The following is a 21,179-nucleotide window of genomic DNA, read 5'->3' as shown; positions in this document are numbered from 1 at the left end:
TATGCCTTTATGAGGAACAAAGCACAAATGTACTTTCACTCTACCATAAGAGCTACTAAATTCCTCTTTGCGATGGCTGCAAATCCACAGATAACCTCCTCCACCTGGCATTGGTTGAACCCTTTCGACAGATTTCCACAGTGGAGAGCATCTGTCTATTTTAAAGCACAAGTTTCCAGTAGTAGAAGCACTTGCAACCATTCCTTGAAATAATTCTGTATCAAAAAATATCTGTAGTTTGAAATCTGCATTCAATATGTGTCTGCAGTCACAGAAAAATGGCACTACATTACAATTTTTAAATTTTACATAACATTAAAGGTCAACTTTGTAAAATAATAAATATTACTACTGTATTAATATTACAGTTTACATAACAGTAAATTCTAAACAACAGTAAATTTCAAATTTGTAAAATAATAAATATTGCTAATATATTAGATTTTAATAATTACAGTTTACAGTAAAATTAAAAAATTAGAAGACAAAATGGCCCTGTATGCAGTAACGGTTTACAGTGCCTTTAAGGCATTGATAATGCACAGGCATTATGTTAATGTATATAAACATTTATATATCCTCTCAGCGCGATTAAACATGCTTGTGCATAATATTGACATTTAATTTATTAAACATGTGATTAATATTAAATGCACTTGCACGTCGCATACCTGTGGTCGATGGAGCTGCTATTGTAGTTGATGAAGATTCGTCTGCTGTTGGACGATGTTGGCTGCTCTGACAAAAACGTCAGCTGCTTTTTCTTTCATAAGGCCAAAAAACTATTAACAATTATCTGCCGAACTGGTTTGACTTGCCAAAAAAAACTTTAATTTTTTTATTTAAAAGTCCAAAAAGCAAATTCGTAACAAATTTGTTCTGACGTCTTCCCAGGTTCACATTCTATTTTTCGAAGTCAGTCAAATTCGCTGCAGAGTTGTACAGGGTCCTTTACACAGACTTTGCAGCGAATGTGGCAGTTATCATGCGAATTTACTGCGAATTCACACCAAACCGGGATTAGCAGCAAATCGACTTCCAGCTTTTCTGTTTGGAGAGTGAATGTGGTAACTTAGAAGAATAAATATATATATGTGTGTGTGTTTGTGTGTGTGTGTGTTTGTGCAGCAGCAAATAAGTTCATACACAAATGGAGGTAGGAAGTTCTTCTTTTCATTCACTAATGCACAAATGACATTAAAAAAAAGCTTTTTGGTCTATTTAGTGGTCACTTTTAGGGGTGGAGGGTCAAATAAACATAAGTTGACAATTTTTTTCTTCTGAAAGCAAATGAAAATAACTTTTTCAGTTAAATTTGCCCCAAATTCGTTCCAGTTTCCTCTGTCCAAAATCATTTAGTGGGTCCTTCTGAGAGAATTTTGAGTGAATTTACCTGACTGGCAGTATTTTGAGGGAATTTGAACTGAATCTGACTTTGCAGTGAACCAACTCTCGAATTCTACCTTTCAGGAGCAAATGTGGTAACTTAGCTGTTAACCCATTTCATCCCCAAAAATAGCCTGTCTTTGATCTTTGTGGAGCTTGTATTTGTGTTTAGGGTCTCGGAAATATCATGGAACATAAGTTTAGATCTATGTTTCCAGTACTGGTATGGGGGGCAGGGACAAGTTAAGGTATGTGGATGCACCATTTTTCCTTCCTTGCGTATGACCTTGCTTGGATTTAGACCCTAAAAAAATCCATATTTATGGAAGTATTGTTATTGATGTCAAAGGATCTCATTAGAAAGGACTCAAAACACAAACCACGCCAATATCGTCAATGTCAAACAATGAAGAATGTAATCTTCAGCAGTAGTTAAAATGAGCAGAAGTTACAACCTACATGAACAATGGTAATATAAAGAAATGACACACATAAGTGATAGTAAGGACTACAATACATAGAAGAGTAATTAACATCCAAAGCAGCAACGATATGTTGAAAGAGTTAAGTTGTTTGAAGCACATTAAATAGCAATGGGAAACATAATTCTATAAGTCAATAGAAAGTCTAGAGCAAGAGGGAAATGTCCCTGAGGCAGAACTTTGTACGGCAAGAGCCTGATAAGTCAAAAGAAGACAAAGATGGAAGTCAAGTACTGAACAGAGATCTGCACTAAATGAAAGACAAAGTTCAGACTAAGCACAACAAACTGTTCTTTGAGTACGTAGAAGAAGAAGTTTGAGTCAGCGTTAGTAGGATAAATATTTAAAGACTTCAATCAGAGTTTTGAATATATTTGCATAAAAATTAACACTGAAACCAGTATGAATTAACATCAAACCAATACTATGCCGTCAGTATTCACAGGGTTATTCAAAACAAATAAACAATATTAATACCGTTGGAACGTGCTGTATATATCCAAGAAAAGAAGATATCAAATTCTATATTGAAAAATGATGAAGTTTACAACCAAGATGGAGTCTGTTGAATGTATAAACAAAATCTGAAGGATGACAGTAAATCTGTATTTAACAATCATGCACGACAGTCAATATACATCCATTGATATCTCTAAAGACTTCTGCATTTAATTCTCATTGTTAATAAAAGCTACAGATATGAGCCATGCACAAATAATGAACATAAAGGAAGGACTCATGACACCTCTGCAATGAATCCACACCCTCAGCAAACAAGAAAAATAAACCCTGGTCAACAGGCATCACATTATATTTGCCAAAGATGAGAAATAGCAGACAGATGAAGGATTCACGATGATTTATAGCATACAAATCAATTGTTTATGGATCAATGTTGAAGTCAAATAAGCTGTGCAAATACAAAAGAAGATGACGATGGAAACAAAATCCCAATAAAAGACGTATTCAATAAAGGAAGCAACAGTAGTACAAAGACGAAGAAATGCAAAAACAAATAAGATGAATAGTAAAACCTTGCCATCATGGAGTTCAACGAGATGAAGATCCTTTGGAAGAATAGCGTACACGGATGAAATATTTGAAAGATGAATATGATTGTTCCGTCGATTAATGTTCCTAAAGGATGCAATGACTAAGTCATGCGTAAGGTTGGACTAGATTAAATCGAAACTATAGAATGATTTTAGAAGACTATGAAGAATTTGGTCTATTAATTATTCATTATCAAGAGATGCGATTATATTTAAAAGGAGAGTACTATTTATTTAAAAAGAGATATGACCTATCATTTTTGAAAAGTCACAACTTTAAAATGGTAAGATATAAATAAAGATTATTCTATTCTCAAATCAAGTAAGATGTGAAAAAGTAATACGAGGCTGAGGTGCATATGAGGAAAGAGAAAATTGACCAGATTGCAGAGTAAAAGAATAAGTGGAATAAAATAAAAATAAAAATTCCGAAGTGTGTATTGATAAGAAATCTGATGTGAGTGAAAAATAAAATAAGATTATTTGAGACTATCAAGTATGAGAGGATAAAAAGTAGAATATTGAAGTAACGACAATAGAAGAGAAATTGGTGAAATTAAAGGATCAATCATCTTTTGAAGCAAGCAACATTATCAATGTGGAACAGTTTGCGTATAGTGGGTCAGTGCTCACGAAGACAAGTAGAGGGAGTTGGAGCTTCTAGTGAGTTGGTGCTCATAAATATAGAGGTCGTAGCTTCTAGTGAGTTGGTGCTCATAAACATAGAGGTCGTAGCCTCTAGTAGATTGGAGCCTACAAATCATTGTACAAGATCAAAATTTATATAAAAGCATTTATTGTCGTGGTTTTCCCCCGCAATGGGTTTCCACGTAAATCATTGTGTTAATGTGTTCATAATTGTTCATTTTGGCATTTGAAGTTATTGCTTGGGTAAAAGTTTTAAATTGGTGAATTTATTAATATTGATTCACACCCCCCCTCAGTATATTTTGTGCTCTTCAATTGTTATCAGAGCCGATGCCTTATCTAAAGCCTAACAGCTTGAAGGTAGATCTTAAGGAGCACAATGGGTGAGATCTTTCAAAACAAAACTCCAATGTTTGATGGGACAAACTATGCCTACTGGAGTATAAAAATGGAAACCTATCTCATGACTATTGGTTTCGATGTCTGGCAATCAGTTGTAGATGGTTATACTCAGCCATAAACCGCACCAACGGATACAACCGGAAAGAAAAAATGTGTAAACAATGCCAAAGAAAAACATGCAATTTTATGCAATCTTGCCGAAACAATATTCTCAAAAGTTATGCATTATAAATCGGCCAAGGATATTTGGGATAAGCTGAAAAATGTTTATGAAGGAATTGAAAATGTAAAGAAATCCAAACTACAAACTCATTGGAAAATGTTTGAAAGTCTCCACATGAAGGAAGATGAGAATAGAGCTACTTTTCTTGATCGTGTAGATGATGTTGTCAATTCTATGCAAGCTCTTGGTGAGGAAGTTAAAGAAAGTCTTGTGGTTGAAAAGATTTTAAGATCACTACCTATGAAGTTTAATTCTAAAATATCTGCAATTGAAGAAAGAAAAGATTTAGATACGTTGACAAAAGATGAATTGCATGGAATCCTTACTACTTATGAAATGCGGGTTGGAGGAAATGAATCAAAGAAGGAAATAGCATTCAAGGTATCTAGAAGGGGTAAAAGCAAAAATAAGATTTCAAGTGAAAGCTCAAGTAGTGAATCGGATGAATCAAATGCTCACTTCAAAAGAAAGTTGAAAAAGGGGAATGTAAAGAACAAAGGAAAATTCAAATGTTTCAATTGCGGAAGACCTGGACATTATGCATCAAAATGCCCTCTAAACAGCAGTGACTCTAGTGATGATAAAGAAGAAAAGTATACAAAGAAAAAGGATAGGAAGCATGCTAAGAACCATCATAAGAAAAAGATGTTTCACACGCACAAAAAGAGCCTATACTTGAAGAAATAAAGTAGCTCGTCGGAAGAGTGCAATGATGAATACAAAGTGTTGATACAGAAGACGAGATACTCTTTTTGGCCATGACCAGCAAGAAAGAAGAACAAAATGTTGATAAGTCATGCAGCAAGGATGAAGATGTTGATGTGATATATAGTGAAGACAAAGAAAATGATGAGTCATCTAGTGAGGATGATAATGTTGATGTCATGGAAGAGTTACGTTATGCAGACAAACAAAATACAAAATTGAAAGAAAATGTTACTAAGTACAAAATGTAGGTTAAAGAATTAAAGACTCCACTAGAAGAATCCAAACATGTTGAGAATGATGAAGAGGAGCATACCAAATTGAGACCAAGAAATTGAAATGCTGAAGAAAGATCTAGAGGAAAGCAATATCAAATTAAGTAAGAGTCTCAAACTTGAAAAGAGCTCTGAAATTCTATCTAACATAATTGATAGTCAAAGGCCAACCACCAGCAAGAATGGAGTAGGTTTTGAAGGAGAAGTAATCAATTAAGATCATACATTCAAAGGTTTTGTGAAGCAAGGATGTAATACAGAAGATCCATTCTCTAAATTTAAAGGAATTGAACTTAAAAAGAATTACAAAAAGCAAGGATATAAACCTAGCTTTTATGGATATTTCGATTCATGCAGCTATTTTGGTCACATGGCAAGAGAGTGCAGAACAAATATAAAAAATTCCCATGAATGGAGAAGCTGGAATCACACTCCATATTTGAACTATGACATTTTATGTTATAAGTGCAATAACTATGGGCATATAGAAAAACATTGTAGACTTGATGTTGAAACTGGAAGAGATGTCATGAAACAAGATACCAAAGTGATCATAAAGTAAAAACTATAAAAGTTTGGAAAAGAAAGATAACAAAAGGAGGAGAAACAAGTGCAAGTGCAACTTGCAGTACATACACCTCTTATTCGTGAGAAGATGCATAGACTCAGGGGGAGATATAAATGAAAGTATTCATTAACCCTTGGAGAGAAGAGTGAAATGTTTCAAGATAAATTGATGTTTTGAAAACATATTCAGAAGATGAAAAGCAGATTGCTTTGATGTCAAAGTTTGCTAGAGGAATGTTTCAAGAGGCAAATGCGAACATACAGGAGCATTGAAGAAATCTTCTTAGGCAGAGTAGTGGAGAACATTCAATGGGGGAGCTATATATCTGTATGTATTTAATGATGAAACATGCATTCAGATTGACATTTCTTTGCCATTGATGTCAAAGGGGGAGAGATATTGAAAAGAGGAGATCTGAAAGAGATCAGGAAGGATTGCCATCAATGACGAAGGGGGAGATTGATGGTAGTATTGTCATTGATGTCAAAGGATCTCATTAGAAAGAACTCAAAACCCAAACCATGCCAACATCATCAATGTCAAATAATGAAGAATGTAATCTTCAGCAGTAGTAAAAATGAGCAGAAGTTACAACCTACATGAACAATGGTAATATTAAGAAATGACACAAGTGATAGTAAGGACTGCAATACATAGAAGAGTAATTAACATCCAAAGCAGCAACAATATATTGAAAGAGTTAAGTTGTTTGAAGCACATTAAATAGCAATGGGAAACATAATTCTATAAGTCAATAGAAAGTCTAGAGCAAGAGGGAAATGTCCCTGAGGCAGAACTTTGTACAGCAAGAGCTTGATAAGTCAAAAGAAGACAAAGATGGAAGTCAAGTACTGAACATAGATCTGCACTAAATGAAAGACAAAGTTCAGACTAAGCACAACAAACTGTTCTTTGAGTACGCAGAAGAAGTTTGAGTCAGTGTTAGTAGGATAAATATTCAAACACTTCAATTGGAGATTTGAATATATTTGCATAAGAAATTAACACTGAAACAAGTATGAATTAACATCAAGCCAATACTATGCCGTCAGTATTCACAGGGTTATTCAAAACAAATAAACAACATTAATACTGTTGGAACGTGCTGTATATATTCAAGAAAAGAAGATATTGAATTCTATATTGAAAAATGATGAAGTTTACAACCAAGATGGAGTCTGTTGAATGTATAAACAAAATCTGAAGGATGACAGTAAATCTGTATTTAACAATCATGCACAACAGTCAATATACATCCATCGATATCTCTAAAGACTTCTGCATTTAATTCTCATTGTTTATAAAAGTTACAGATATGAGCCATGCACAAATAATGAACATGAAGGAAGGACTCACGACACCTCTACAATGAATCCACACCCTCAGCAAACAAGAAAAATAAACCTTGGTCAGCAGGCATCACATTATATTTGCCAAAGATGAGAAATAGCAGACAGATGAAGGATTCACGATGATTTATAGCATACAAATCAATTGTTTATGGATCAATGTTGAAGTCAAATAAGCTGTGCAAATACAAAAGAAGATGACGATGGAAACAAAATCCCAATAAAAGACGTATTCAATAAAGGAAGCAACAGTAGTACAAAGACGAAGAAATGCAAAAACAAATAAGATGAATAGTAAAACCTTGCCATCATGGAGTTCAACGAGATGAAGATCCTTTGGAAGAATAGCGTACACGGATGAAATATTTGAAAGATGAATATGATTGTTCCGTCGATTAATGTTCCTAAAGGATGCAATGACTAAGTCATGCGTAAGGTTGGACTAGATTAAATCGAAACTATAGAATGATTTTAGAAGACTATGAAGAATTTGGTCTATTAATTATTCATTATCAAGAGATGCGATTATATTTAAAAGGAGAGTACTATTTATTTAAAAAGAGATATGACCTATCATTTTTGAAAAGTCACAACTTTAAAATGGTAAGATATAAATAAAGATTATTCTATTCTCAAATCAAGTAAGATGTGAAAAAGTAATACGAGGCTGAGGTGCATATGAGGAAAGAGAAAATTGACCAGATTGCAGAGTAAAAGAATAAGTGGAATAAAATAAAAATAAAAATTCCGAAGTGTGTATTGATAAGAAATCTGATGTGAGTGAAAAATAAAATAAGATTATTTGAGACTATCAAGTATGAGAGGATAAAAAGTAGAATATTGAAGTAACGACAATAGAAGAGAAATTGGTGAAATTAAAGGATCCATCATCTGTTGAAGCAAGCAACATTATCAAGGTGGAACAGTGTGTGTATAGTGGGTTGGTGCTCACGAAGACAAGTAGAGGGAGTTGGAGCTTCTTGTAGGTTGGAGCCTGCAAAGTGTGGGAGTTGGAGCTTTTAGTGAGTTGGTGCTCATAAACATAGAGGTTGTAGCCTCTAGTAGGTTGGAGCCTATAAATGATTGTAAATGATCAAAATTTATATAAAAGCATTTATTGTCATGGTTTTCTCCCGCATTGTGTTTCCACGTAAATCATTGTGTTAATGTGTTCATAATTGTTCATTTTAGCATTTGAAGTTATTGCTTGGATAAAAGTTTTAAATTGGTGAATTTCTTAATATACTGATTAACCCCCACCACCCACACCCCCCCACCTTCAGTATATTCTATGCTCTTCACATATGACCTTCACTTAGTTATTTTTGCAGAAGTAGTTTTGTCGCTAAATTAATTTTCCAATCTTATGACTTGTGATTTAGAGAGATTGCTCAATGTCCTCCAGCTTCCCGTGCCTCCTTTCCGCGAGTTGATTTGCTGCTTTGCAAATTTGATTGAAGCTCAATTTTAGATTGACCCCTTCACAAGATGGACGTCGCAGAGCATGTCCATTTGCAATTGACACAATTTTCATTGTTTATAAGTTCTTACACTTTTGCATTCTGACATGATATGACTTGTAAAATGGACCATATTCTGAACAAAATAATACAACTTAACTCAGATCATGACACAGAATATTTCCTTCCGAACTAACAATATTGGAATTCATTTTAAGATATTAAAGTGACTATAACTTACAAGAACAACCTACCATGTTGCAGCCAAATATCTAGGAATGGAAGAAGAATAGAGTGTGTGATCCTTGAATGCAACTAATTTTAGGCAGAGCACATGCCTCTCTTTGCCAAATCTTCAATCATGATTTGATCAGGTCCTCACATATAGCAGCTCTCAAAAATATTGTATACCTTTCATAATATGCGTCACATGTGATCATGTCCATGCATATAGCAGCTATCAAAATATCAAGGTCCTTTGTTGGTGATTGATATTTCATGATGATGCTTGAGCTGCCTGAATTCTTCAGCTTGCTCTCCATTTCTTTGTAAATGACATTTTGGTTGAGAGGTGCACCACTGTTACACCTTTGTTATAACAGAAATGTCCATCTTCAGGTCTTCACAAGATTTTACCACCATAGCTATGTAGAGCTTCTGATTTCAATTGCAGTGTATCATTGTTCAATGACCTCATTTTTAAAACTTAAAAGACAATTGAAAAAAGGAGCTTTAGTATAAAAAGTATAATCCCATAACTGGTTGGGAGGATAACCTTACCGGCCCTAGATTATTATCATAGATCACTTTACTTCTTTGAATGCTTTTAGTAGCACCAACACACTTCTCACAAATCCAACAAATCCTTTTCAAAATAGCGTGTGCTTTGGGCCTTGCGGTTGATCACGAGATGTGAGCCTTTACTCTAGATGGATGGTTGATGCATTGCAAATGAAATGCTCAGCATGATTTGCTATGAGGCGATTAAGATACCATGATGTTGGAAAACATTCAATTTATTCTAAGTTACCGATTCGGATGCGGATTCCGGAAGTGGATACGAGATGCAGGGATTTTTATTTATTTTTGGATGCGGATGCCGGAGGAAACATGTATATATATATATATATATATATATATATATATATATATATATATATATATATATATATATATATATATATATATATATATATATATATATATATATATATATATATATATATATATATGCAAAGAAATATATTATAACAAATGATATTATTATCGGGACCTGTTTGCTAGACAGTCTTCTCAATACACAGGTGCTAATCTGGAACAGCACCAAATCTGCCAGATTCTCCAATATCGATGGTCTCCTAGTACAGATTTCAAATCGGATATAATAATTGTTTTTATTATTGACCTGTATGCTTGCTCTGTTATCAGGACCTGTTTGCTAGACAGTCATAGAAAACGTTTTTAATAGTTCTTTTTTTTGCATTAATGCCTGGGCAGGCTCGTGGATGCTCCCGGATACATCCGGAAGCCCTGCGGATGCTGGCAGGAAGCCAGCCGCAGGCTCCTGGATGCGTCTGGAAGCCAGAGATTGTAATGGGCACCCCTGGATGTCCCAAAAAACTAAACCAAATTGCTGAAAGGAATTATGTCAAACAGTTTGCATTCAATTTCTTAAAACCCCTTATAACTCCGAAAATCAAACGTTTATTTGTTTGTTGTGTTTCATGCATGGAATTGGTATCATACAACATAAACAATAAAGGAACTACAATAATATGCAAAGTGGAAATGAACTGCTGCTAATACAATGTTATTTTCAGAATTCATAAAACCAAATACATGGCAGATTTATCAACTCACTAATTACTTCAGCAATATTGTCATAATACTCCAGCCCATGCTTACGAACTTGCTGCTACAATACTTTGTCCTTCAATCAGTCCACTACCTTCGTAATACCATTCCCTCAAAGCGGCATAAGCGTCGGACAAGTAGTGAAGAAGATATGAGCAAAATACCAAATCTGCCTGTAGCCGGAAATGCAACTAAACTGCCTGATAATGAAGCCAAAAACAAAGAATTCCAAAGGCCAAACCCCAAGGGAATGACGTCTAGAATGTTACAAGAGAGGATAGACGTCCTCAAATGCCAAGAACTGAGCTGCAACTCACATATCAATTTCTTCTCATATTCAACCTCCTAATGAAGCCACAAATGCTTCCTTTTATTCTATTCCCACGGGTCCCCTCAACTCATATGGGCAATGTGGGATAAAAGATGTGTAATAGAAAACATATATTAAAATACCCCTTATGTCTCCCTTGGGTACACATCACCATAAAATATATATTAAAGTAACACTTTAATATTTTACAATTAAATTAGACGTTACTTTAATAAAACTTCAGGCATTAAAATGTATTAGCAATCGGACTCCGAATAATGCGAGTGATAGCTCATCGGAAAGCTCTCACCGAGGAGTATCGAGTCCAATCACCAAAATTGACCTGCACTGTGTCCTGCCGACTTACTAAAAATAGTAAGTATGCCTGAAACTAAGTAAATCAACTTCGTTTTGGCCCAAACTGGAAATGACTAGGCCAAAACACTCCAAGATCCCATTAAACCCTTCGTTAGCCCTCGGGACCATGTAGAACAAGGCTAACGCGCACACACTTGGTCAACTGCTAAAATGGGGACATTACAGAGATGCTGGCAAGAAGCCAGCCGCAGGCTCCTGGATGCGTCTGGAAGCTAGAGACTGGCTTCCAGACACATCCAGGAGCCTGGGGCTGGCTTCCTGCCAGCATCCGCAGGGCTTCCGGATGCATCCCGCATCTGTCCGCCTCCGATGCGGAAGCCTCTGCCTCCCAGGATGAATCGGTATCTAAGAATTTATTAATGGAGTACACAGATTGAACAAAAAATTGCATGAACCTGGTTAGTTATTAATGCATTGACAACATGATTGCATTCTGCCCAAAGATACAAAACCTCTCGAGTGCTGCTCGTCAATGGAGTGAACCTATAAAGCCTCCTGACTATTGTTAGATAGAGGAGCAGAGTTATACTACCTTCAGGCCAAAATCAAATACAATTATACAACTTTAAAACCTCTACCCTTTCCAAGCCTGCACGAAGTCCAATTCTTCACTTCTACTCCTTCCTCAAATTCTTTAATGCTTCGCATGATACAGTAATTTATACGCATGGATCACTGGTTCAGGAAAAGTGAAGACGACTCATTAAGTCTGGCAAATATTTGTAGTATATGGATATGTTAGCTCTAATACTATTTCAGAGATCTTAGAATACTTTTTTACAGTTCATTACTGTTCAATAATACATTCCAATTATAGGATGCATATTTCCTATATTAAAGGAGGGCTTCTATAACCACTTGTCACACACACATACACACACAAAAATAAGTAAATCTAACAAACCTAAACACACAGCGCCATATGAATGATGTAATATTCCTAACACATCTGATATTCCACAAGTAAGGGATCCTACAGTGCATGTGTAAACTTCTAACAAACCTAAAAACACTTAGCCATGTCAATGATGTAATATTCCTAACACATCTGATATTCCACAAGGGAACCTATGTTGCACATATCACCCCTATGACAGTTATTAATGTCTAACTTTGCCATAAAGAGGATACAGTGCCCATATATTTTTTAATGGCAGATGCATTGATTCATTTCGCTCCCAGCTAAACTATATAGCATTATTGTGAAGCTCTAATAAATCAAGAAATCTACCTCACACGCATACTGCATCCAAGTATGTTACTAAACATCATCTTATGTTATAACTCTTCAGATTTCTATTTCAAAAATGCATTGATATTCAAGTTATCGGTAGGTATTGAACTGTAATAAGGTATCTGATTTTTTTCTTTCATTTTAATTTTTTGATATTATTCCCTTGTTCCTAGATGTTGTATAAGTGTCGTAACAAATGGACTCTGTAACACTGTTTATATAATCTTGTTTCCTGATCTGAGCTTAATGAACAGATTCTACATAAAATTGACTCTTGAGCCTCATGCTATGGAGTAAAGCTTTCCAGTTTAAAAAAATGCAATAATTTTCTATGAGAAGAGGTTGGTGCAATTTATAATTGCTATACTAAGGTTTGCAAATCAGCAAAGCTTGTATATTCATATCTCATACAAGCAATGTGAATCACTAAATTAATTAATATCAAGAAAGCATTCACACATGTAGCAAATACCGAAAGAAAGAACATGTAGTCCAGTTTTATGGCTGAACCTGACACCTGAATTCCACCTCAAGAATATTTGATACCATGCTCACCCATAGCAAAAGACAGAAGCATTAGCAGTAATACCGTGTATTCAAAATACCAGGCCCAAATACTTGAAATCCTCGCTCAAATGGCTAGAAGAAAATGTGTAGGTTATGGGCAACTTTTTAAAAGTAATTAAATGAACTGGTCATGATGCAAGAAGCCCTTGTCCAAGCACTACTAATCTCAACCAAGTCTTAAACTTTAACATGTGTCTTCCAAGTCAAAGGGATTTCAGGAGCGATTAGGTGTCGATATCAGAGCAGAAGAGAAGTTTTTGTTGAGTCAATTGTCTGTCACTTCTTATCCTTGACATGCTGCTGGGTGACTCCAATTGCTTGACACTTGTGGTATGTTGCAGCAAATGCACACCAGATTATATATAAAGGAGTTTGCAGGTTTTTATCTCCTCTTGACAACCTCTTTTTCACTTTCTATGCTGCTGAATGTCCATGATGAAATGTGTATATGTCTTTAATATGATATTCAGCACTATAGAGTAGATATGTTTTCCTTAATAAATATTATCAGAGTAGCCAGATACGTCCCAGCTCCTCAGGCATGCATATCCACTTACCCAATAGAGTTATAGGTGTAATTATATAATATGAGGTGGATACGTGTGCCTAAAAATCCCTAGTTTTACTGCTGTGCCAGGAATTGTGTGATTTGATTTTATATATATCTGGTTTCAATCTTTCTAAATTTCATCTAGAAAAACATCAATCACAATTTGCTAAAATTTTCCTTTGGATATTAGCTAACCAGATAGGAAGAGAAATGGATTTTTTTCTGTTTCAGTGACACTTTGTTATGTAGTCTTCCAACACGACATGCCCTCATTATGGTTTTAGTAACATACCCTTTTTCCTAGATGTTGGTAAATACGTTTCAGAACAAATGGACACTGTAATCCTGTTTCCTGATCTGAGCTTAGTGAACAGGTTCCACATAAAACTCAGTCTCATACTATGGAGTAAAGCTTTCCAGTTTAAGAAAATGTAATAATTTTCCATGACAAGAGGTGGGTGCAATTTATAATTGCTAGACAAAGTTTTTGGCAAATTAGCAAAGCTTGTATATTCATCTCATACCTGCATTGTGAGGGTCATATGGTGAAATAGCATGCTAGTGGTTTTAAACTAACCAGTTGATTTTTTTAATTTCCCAGCACTCATGAATCACTAAATTAATTAATATCAAGGAATCATTCACCGATGAAGCAAATACCAAAATAAAGAATATGCAGTCCAGATTTATGGCTAAACTTGACACCGGAATTCTACCTCAAGAATATTACCCGCCCTTACCAAAAGAGAAAGAAGCATTAGCAGTAATATTGTGTCTTCAGATCCCAGTCCCAAATATTTCGAATCATGGCTCAAATGGCTAGAAGAAAATGTGCGGGTCATAGGCAACTTAAAGTAATTAAATGAACTGGTCATGATGCAAGAAGCCCTTAGCCAAGCACTAGTCTCAACCAAGTTTTAAACTTTAACATGTGGCTTCCAAATTAGAAGGATTTCAGCAGCGATTAGGTGTCCGAATCAGAGCAGAAGACAAGTACTTTTTTGAGTCAATTGTCTGTCACTTCTTATCCTTTCCATGCTGTTGGCCGAGTCAATTGCCTGGCACTTTTGGTATGTTGAAACAAATGGACACCAGACTGTATACAATGTAGTTTGCAGGTCTTTATCTCCTCTTGACAACCTCTTTACCTTCCTTTCTACACTGCCCAATGTCCATAATGAAATGTACTATATATTTATTTAATATGATATTCAGCACTATAGAGTAGATTATTTTACCAGAGTAGCCAGATACATCCCAGCCCCTCAGGCGTGCATATCCTTTTACCCAATAGAGTTATTGGTAATGTACGGGGTGGATGCACATCAGATACCATTCCCACACGTGCGTAAAAATCCCTAGTTTTCTGGCTGTTCCAGATATTGTGTGATTTGATTTTTAAAAAATCTGGTCCGAATCTTTCTAATTTTAAGCTAGAAAAACTTCAATCATGCATTGTTTCAGTTTTCCTTTGGATATTTTAGCTAAATCTGCACCAAATAAGGAAGAGAAATGAAAAGTTTTTCTATGTCAGTGACCCACTTTGTTATGTTTCGTGGTGATGTTGTTATTCTAGCATCAAGCTAGGGTGTTGGCAAGCACTATTAACATTAGACTTCAATTGGGCATTGTCATATTCCTCCAATGGAATTAAATAAGTGCATGCTGTGCACCTTAGTGTCATGAATCAATTAGTGCACCCATCCACCACACCTTAAAATGGGTGCCTATAAAGATAGGCCTTTTGCTGAATTCAGTCAGTGATAGTCTTGAAGAGTTCCATTTGTTCGACTAAGAGACCAATCAGATTGCTGCATACTCGTTGACAAAGGAGAAAATTAAGTGCTTTCTCCATATTGCAGATGCAGCAATCAATATTTTCTGTAGCCTCACCAACATGGCCTAAGAACTTGATTCCACATCATTCATTCTATAATTTGAACAACCCCTCAGGTCCTCACCTTCATAGTTGTGGAATGGTTTCAGCTACCCCCTGCTCCTTTCTGTTGTTTGGCTAAACAATAGCCATAATTCCCGGTAATCCCCCAACCCTTGATAGTAGGAGGCTTTTCTACAGTAGATAGGCAGAGGTAGGGAGGAATGACTTGCTTGGAATGCCACGTGGATATGTGGCTAAGCTGGCTTTATATGTGCCTGCATGAGGGTCGCAATGCAGCAGAATAGCAATTACTTTGGTTTTACAAAACGAAAACATAAATATTCTTTTGGGCTGCACCAGATGGAAAGCAAAATGTTCTCTTTTGTTGGCTTGAAGTTTAAATCAGTTTCCCCCCTTTTATTGTGCACATTTCAGCAGTTTTTTAGTCTTCAGATTAAATCTTAATTCGTTGAATTCCATTTAGCTTTTTGGTTTGCTGAGTAAATCTCTTAGTAATGCTAGTATGAACAAGCAGACTTACATGTTCTCTAGATTCATTAATTTTGCATCTTGTGCATTATGTAAGTTTATGTTTTGTACTTATGCAGTGTTTTTATTTGCTGATTCCTGATTTTCAAACTCTGATCAAGGGTTTGACTTTCTGTTTTGAGTTTTCCAATAACATTTTTATTGCCTCGATGTGTTCTAGAACTTCTTTTCTCCTAAACACGTATTATGATCCCTCCTCATGATAAAATCTATACCAAAATCCCTACAGTATGCTGATTCACACTTGACTGCATGTTGTTAATCCTTGGCGATTCTCTTTGTTTTCCTGCAAAATTGAATTATTTGCAATTTCAGAACTTATAAAATGTTCTTATACCATTTGTGGCCTTCTTTAGTGCCAATGTTTGTTACCAGTTTGACTTACGGCTGTGATTCTAGTTACGTCAATCATATTTTCTTGAAGGAACACAATGAAATGTTCCTGTCATGACTATATCCTAACAAGGTATTGTTAAATTTATGGTAGACAAGAACTAGATGATATCAATTGATGTTTTGTTGAAAGAGTTCCCTCTTGCTTGTGTGTTCTGAGAATTTTGATAGGTGGCATTTTGAGGTTTCTTTCTTGGTGTGTGTGTGTGTGTTGAATTGTTGAGAATTACTGTACATTATAGTCCTTAAATGGATCAAATTCTGTGTGATTTTTTGTATTTTGTAATTTTAGCATCTTGAGAGAAACTTAGGTTTTTAGTTGGTTGGACTTAATATTTGCATATTGAAATTTTCTAAAATTCTTCATATTCTTCTTGTAATTAATTCACGAGAATCTTTTAGCTTTGCTCATAATCAGCAATAGATCAAACTGGATTTGTCTTGCTTATTGTAATAATGTATTTGCAATCATCTATCATTCATCAAAGGGTCTACTATTCTTAAGATTTAATAGGAGTTAAGAAGGCACTATAGTTTGTTTAACGAAGTTAGAGCAAAAGCTTGCTGTTTATGTAACAATCCTAGGTCATTTTGATTATTTCTGAAGTGCATTTGTGCAGTGACTTATCGTAGTTGACCAAGAATAATCATAAACTTTAGAGTAGATTAATGTGCAGAACTTAGCCTAACATTCTTAGGAGAAATATAGCATATTCGTTTTCTTTAAGATTTCATTTTATGCTATATATGGATGGTAGAATGTTCTTATGAGCTTTACAGCTGTTCTCATCCTGTACAACAGTGGTCTGGAATATAACTTTTTGAAATTGATGCTTGTTAGATTATGTTGACTCTTTTCCATGTCACTTGTGGCAGGAGTGCTGCATCTGTCTCTCTGCTTATGAAAATGATGTTGAATTACGTGAACTTCCTTGTAGTCATCATTTTCATTGCTGCATATTCGTTTTCTTTAAGATTTCATTTTATGCTATATATGGATGGTAGAATGTTCTTATGAGCTTTACAGCTGTTCTCATCCTGCACAACAGTGGTCTGGAATATAACTTTTTGAAATTGATGCTTGTTAGATTATGTTGACTCTTTTCCATGTCACTTGTGGCAGGAGTGCTGCATCTGTCTCTCTGCTTATGAAAATGACGTTGAATTACGTGAACTTCCTTGTAGCCATCATTTTCATTGCACATGCATTGACAAGTGGCTACGAATCAATGCTACATGCCCTCTTTGCAAATACAACATAATAAAGAGTAGCAGCAATAACAGGGAGGATGTTTAATATTGCCTTTTCTCTATGAAATTTATTTGTTTGTAACTGAATTATGAAGCTTGTCTGTTTCATATTGTTTCGTAAAGGCTACTTTAACCATAACTATGATTTGTGAGCACTTGGGCTTAAAGATAGGTGTATCTTGTGTATTCCTTTTGGATGTTTGCAAAGTAGCAGTCTGTTTTTGGAATCTCTCTAGATTGAATTTTGAAAAAAAAAGATTAAATTCTAGAATGTGTAGAGTAGAGCTTTGAGGTTGTTGCCGGAAGATATGCTGTACCCATGAAAAATTGATGTCTTTTCTGATTACCAATTCAGGCACATTTTAAGAGGTAGAGTTACATAGGATAGGGGCAATATTTGCTGGATCAAGAGACAGGAGTTAATTACAATGTATTCAGATATATATTTGTGTATAAGAAATGATTCAAAAATAGGTTTGGTTATTCGGTTTGGGAATCCCCTCATATGGTACCAAAATTTCAGTTTACATGATATATAAATGCTTTCCTGGCCTTGGTCAAATTTGTGTATGCTCTGATTCATCCTGTCTTACTAATCTCTGATCCGTATATTGAAGAACTTGATTAAAGAGTTTTCCAAAACAAAATGTATATCTAGGACAAATGAATCTTATTTAACATTCCATCAAATAATTTAGGAAGGATGTCTTACCGGTGTTCTGATCACCATTTGCTGAATGAAATGTTTCTGTATCTTTGTTCCGATCACACCTCTGAAGGTGTGTTTATCTTTGTTTTCATTACCTCTGTGTTTGTTCTGCTCATACATACATATCCTCAAGCTGAACCATTGTCTTGAACGGAGCAGGCTTATATTCAATGGCCAAATTGGTTTGAGTTGCAAGGATAAGGTTTACCAAAGTTTTCTTGCTGGGTATTCTTTACACTATTATTTAGTAAGAATTTTGGCAGAGGTTATATATCTCTCATATAAAACGAATTAGTCTGGGAACAGACAACTGCATATGGGTGTAAAAGGTACTCATTACGATTACGTACCATGTAATCATCAAAAATTGCTTGAAGAAACTTAAAAAGTTGACTTTCAGCGAACTGTTGAAATTTTATATTTCTGTTAATTCTAAGTTTTGGGTGTCTAGTTCAACTTCTTGTAGTTTTCGTAGTTATCATAACAATTAAAGGATTGTCGAGCCTTCAGTACTTAAAATGAGATATCAAATGCAGGAGCAAATGACTGAACCAAGCTTCATAATCAATGGGCACATAAAACATTAATATAAATGACAACAAATTTTAATAGAAATTAACAGTGAATAGTGTTTGATGTTAAGTAGCTTTAGTCGAATTAATACTCAAAACTAGTGAAGATATATATAATTGTAATTATAATTGTCATTATATTAATTACATAATAATGAATATATTTAACAAATAGTGCTTAATACATTTGCATCGATCCTAAAATCAACATGGTATCAGAGCCGAGTTTCAGCGAATAAAAAAAAAGCAGAGTAATACATAAATTGGAATGATGTTTGAACATACTATGTAGAAGTGATAGAATCACACATTTCCAAGTTGGCAGATGTGTTGTATCCACCTTGCAAAGGGTACCGCCATGGATACACAATCAAATAGTTTTTCAACATAATAGAGAACACAAATACCCAGTTGCATACAAGTGGGGACTCCAGAGCGGACGTGAGTTGGGTAAAAAGCATTCCACGATGGACCACCATGTGTAAAGGCATATCAATGACCATAAGAAGGGACTAAATGCAAATCATTGCCCACGTATATCAGACCCTTTTCTAGGCATGTACAGTGATGATGTGGATGAAGACTTACATTGAATGGGTGAAAGACATTTTGTGCCAACGAATGAAACAAGCGTTGTAAGGTTGAAGCATTAAAGAATTAAAGAATTGTTAGAGAACAAAAATGAAAAAGCAGTTCGGATTGGCAGCATAACTATGCAGAGAATCGATTATCATGAAGTAATTGAAGAGAGCAACTAAATAGATGACTACGTGGCCGACTTCGTCATTATTGTAAGTTTTAAACGCACAATCGTTGTCAAATGTTGGAACACGCATTAGAGAAAACAACTAATGAATATGGACATAATTAAAGTACGTAAACAAACCATGCTTAAGGCAATTGAAAGGCATGATCGCATTTGTTCGTTCTTATATAATTTTGGAGATGGTATAAGTTTCATAGTTCTTATATATATATATAAGAACATGCAAGTATTCTAAATGATATTTTATTTCCTTTATTAAAGGTCATAAATAGATAAAATTTATTAAAATAAGTGTTTCAACGTTATGGCGTGGATAGACTTGCGCTTGATGGGTGTAAGACATTTTGTGCCAACAAATGAAATAAGTGTTTTGTGGTGTAATGTTTTGCTTCTATCGGAAACTTTGTTGGCGTACGGTAGCAACAGATGTTCGTACGGTAGGGTTAGGGGATGAAGAGTGTGATATGGTTGGGTGTCCACTGGAGTCGAGCCATATGGTGAAGAGGCTTGAAAAAATGTCGTACGATATGACTTGCGTAAGGTGATTCCAAGGAGTCGTACGATGGAGTTAAGGTCGTATAGAGTTGTCAAGTGTTCGTATGTTGGTAGTGGAGGGGGGATGTAGGTGTACAAGGAGTTTCAAACAGTAAGGAGGGCGATTTGGAGGGGTCGTACATTGGCAAGGATGAAGTTTATGGTGGGGATAGGGGCATTTGACAAAGAGCGTGGTGGGGAGGAATGAGGTGGAAAGTGAATAAGAGGGAGTACTTGCCAATACATACTTGCATATACTAGATAGTTGTTGTTCCAATCACAAAATATAATTGCATACAAAGATGGTGCTCTAGATGTGGCATATACGAAGCAAAGAAACACAGAGGGAATAAGGCAAGTGTTGAATCCCACAGAAATCGGAGAAAGCCAAGTAGGGAAGATTTTTCACTTTTGAAATGACGAACAATATTGAACTCCAATAGGAATTCGTAGTACAAAGAAAATAATCTAAATTGCATACCAACTACTACCTACATGTATTTAAATACCCTTCAAAGGAGCTTCCTAAGGTTTTACAAATATAACCAACGACCAAATTTACGCAAATAATAAAATAAAAATGGGTCTAAGATATACTAAATCAATCGGCCCATGAACAAAAGTTTGATTAATTAATTATTTTATGATGGGAACATTACAATCCTTCCATCCCAAAATTTGCTTGTTCTCAACCAAATGCAATGTCAGATGTTGCAGAATGTGTTCACTTTCCCAAGTTGCGTCGTCTAATGGCAAGTGTTTCTAGCGTACCAAGTATTCACTCAGGGTATGGTTCCGTAGGTTTTTCTCATGTAAATTGATGATCTCGGCCTGTTCCAATATGAGTTTCTCTTCTTCATTGAACGATGGAAGATTTGTAGTTACTGCGATGTTTTGCCTCACGACTTTCTTCAAGCAAGAGACATGGAAGACGTTATGCATGCGGCTCCCTTTTGGAAGTTCTAGTTCGTAGTTAACTTCATCGATGCGACAAGCTACATGATAAGGGCTATGAAAACGTGGCTTCAATTTTTCTTTCCCTTTTGCCTTCAATGATGATTGCTTGTATGACTGGAGTCTGAG

The 21,179-nt window shown here is 35.3% G+C and overlaps 1 protein-coding gene across 3 annotated transcripts in view; it reads left to right on the top strand.

The window, feature by feature from the left end:
- LOC149531994 (E3 ubiquitin-protein ligase At1g63170-like) overlaps positions 1-17,998 on the top strand; it is a 75,438-nt gene extending 57,440 nt beyond the window's left edge. For 2 of the 3 annotated variants that reach the window (XM_089809429.1, XM_089809428.1), the window contains one exon: positions 17,388-17,998. In XM_089809429.1, the coding sequence (XP_089665555.1) occupies positions 17,388-17,561 (174 nt within the window). In that variant the 3' untranslated portion in view covers positions 17,562-17,998. Of the gene's footprint in view, positions 1-17,140; positions 17,285-17,387 lie in introns of those variants that run through there. The other variant, XM_089809430.1, reaches the window with a different exon arrangement.
- The last annotated feature ends 3,181 nt before the right edge of the window (positions 17,999-21,179 follow it).

Source organism: Cupressus sempervirens, chromosome 11, assembly GCF_028749045.1.
Source record: "Cupressus sempervirens isolate cs-2001-9-10 chromosome 11, ASM2874904v1, whole genome shotgun sequence".
Taxonomy (NCBI): Eukaryota; Viridiplantae; Streptophyta; class Pinopsida; order Cupressales; family Cupressaceae; genus Cupressus; species Cupressus sempervirens.
The sequence above is the reverse complement of the archived record's forward strand: the minus strand, read 5'-3'. Positions and strand labels throughout refer to the sequence as shown.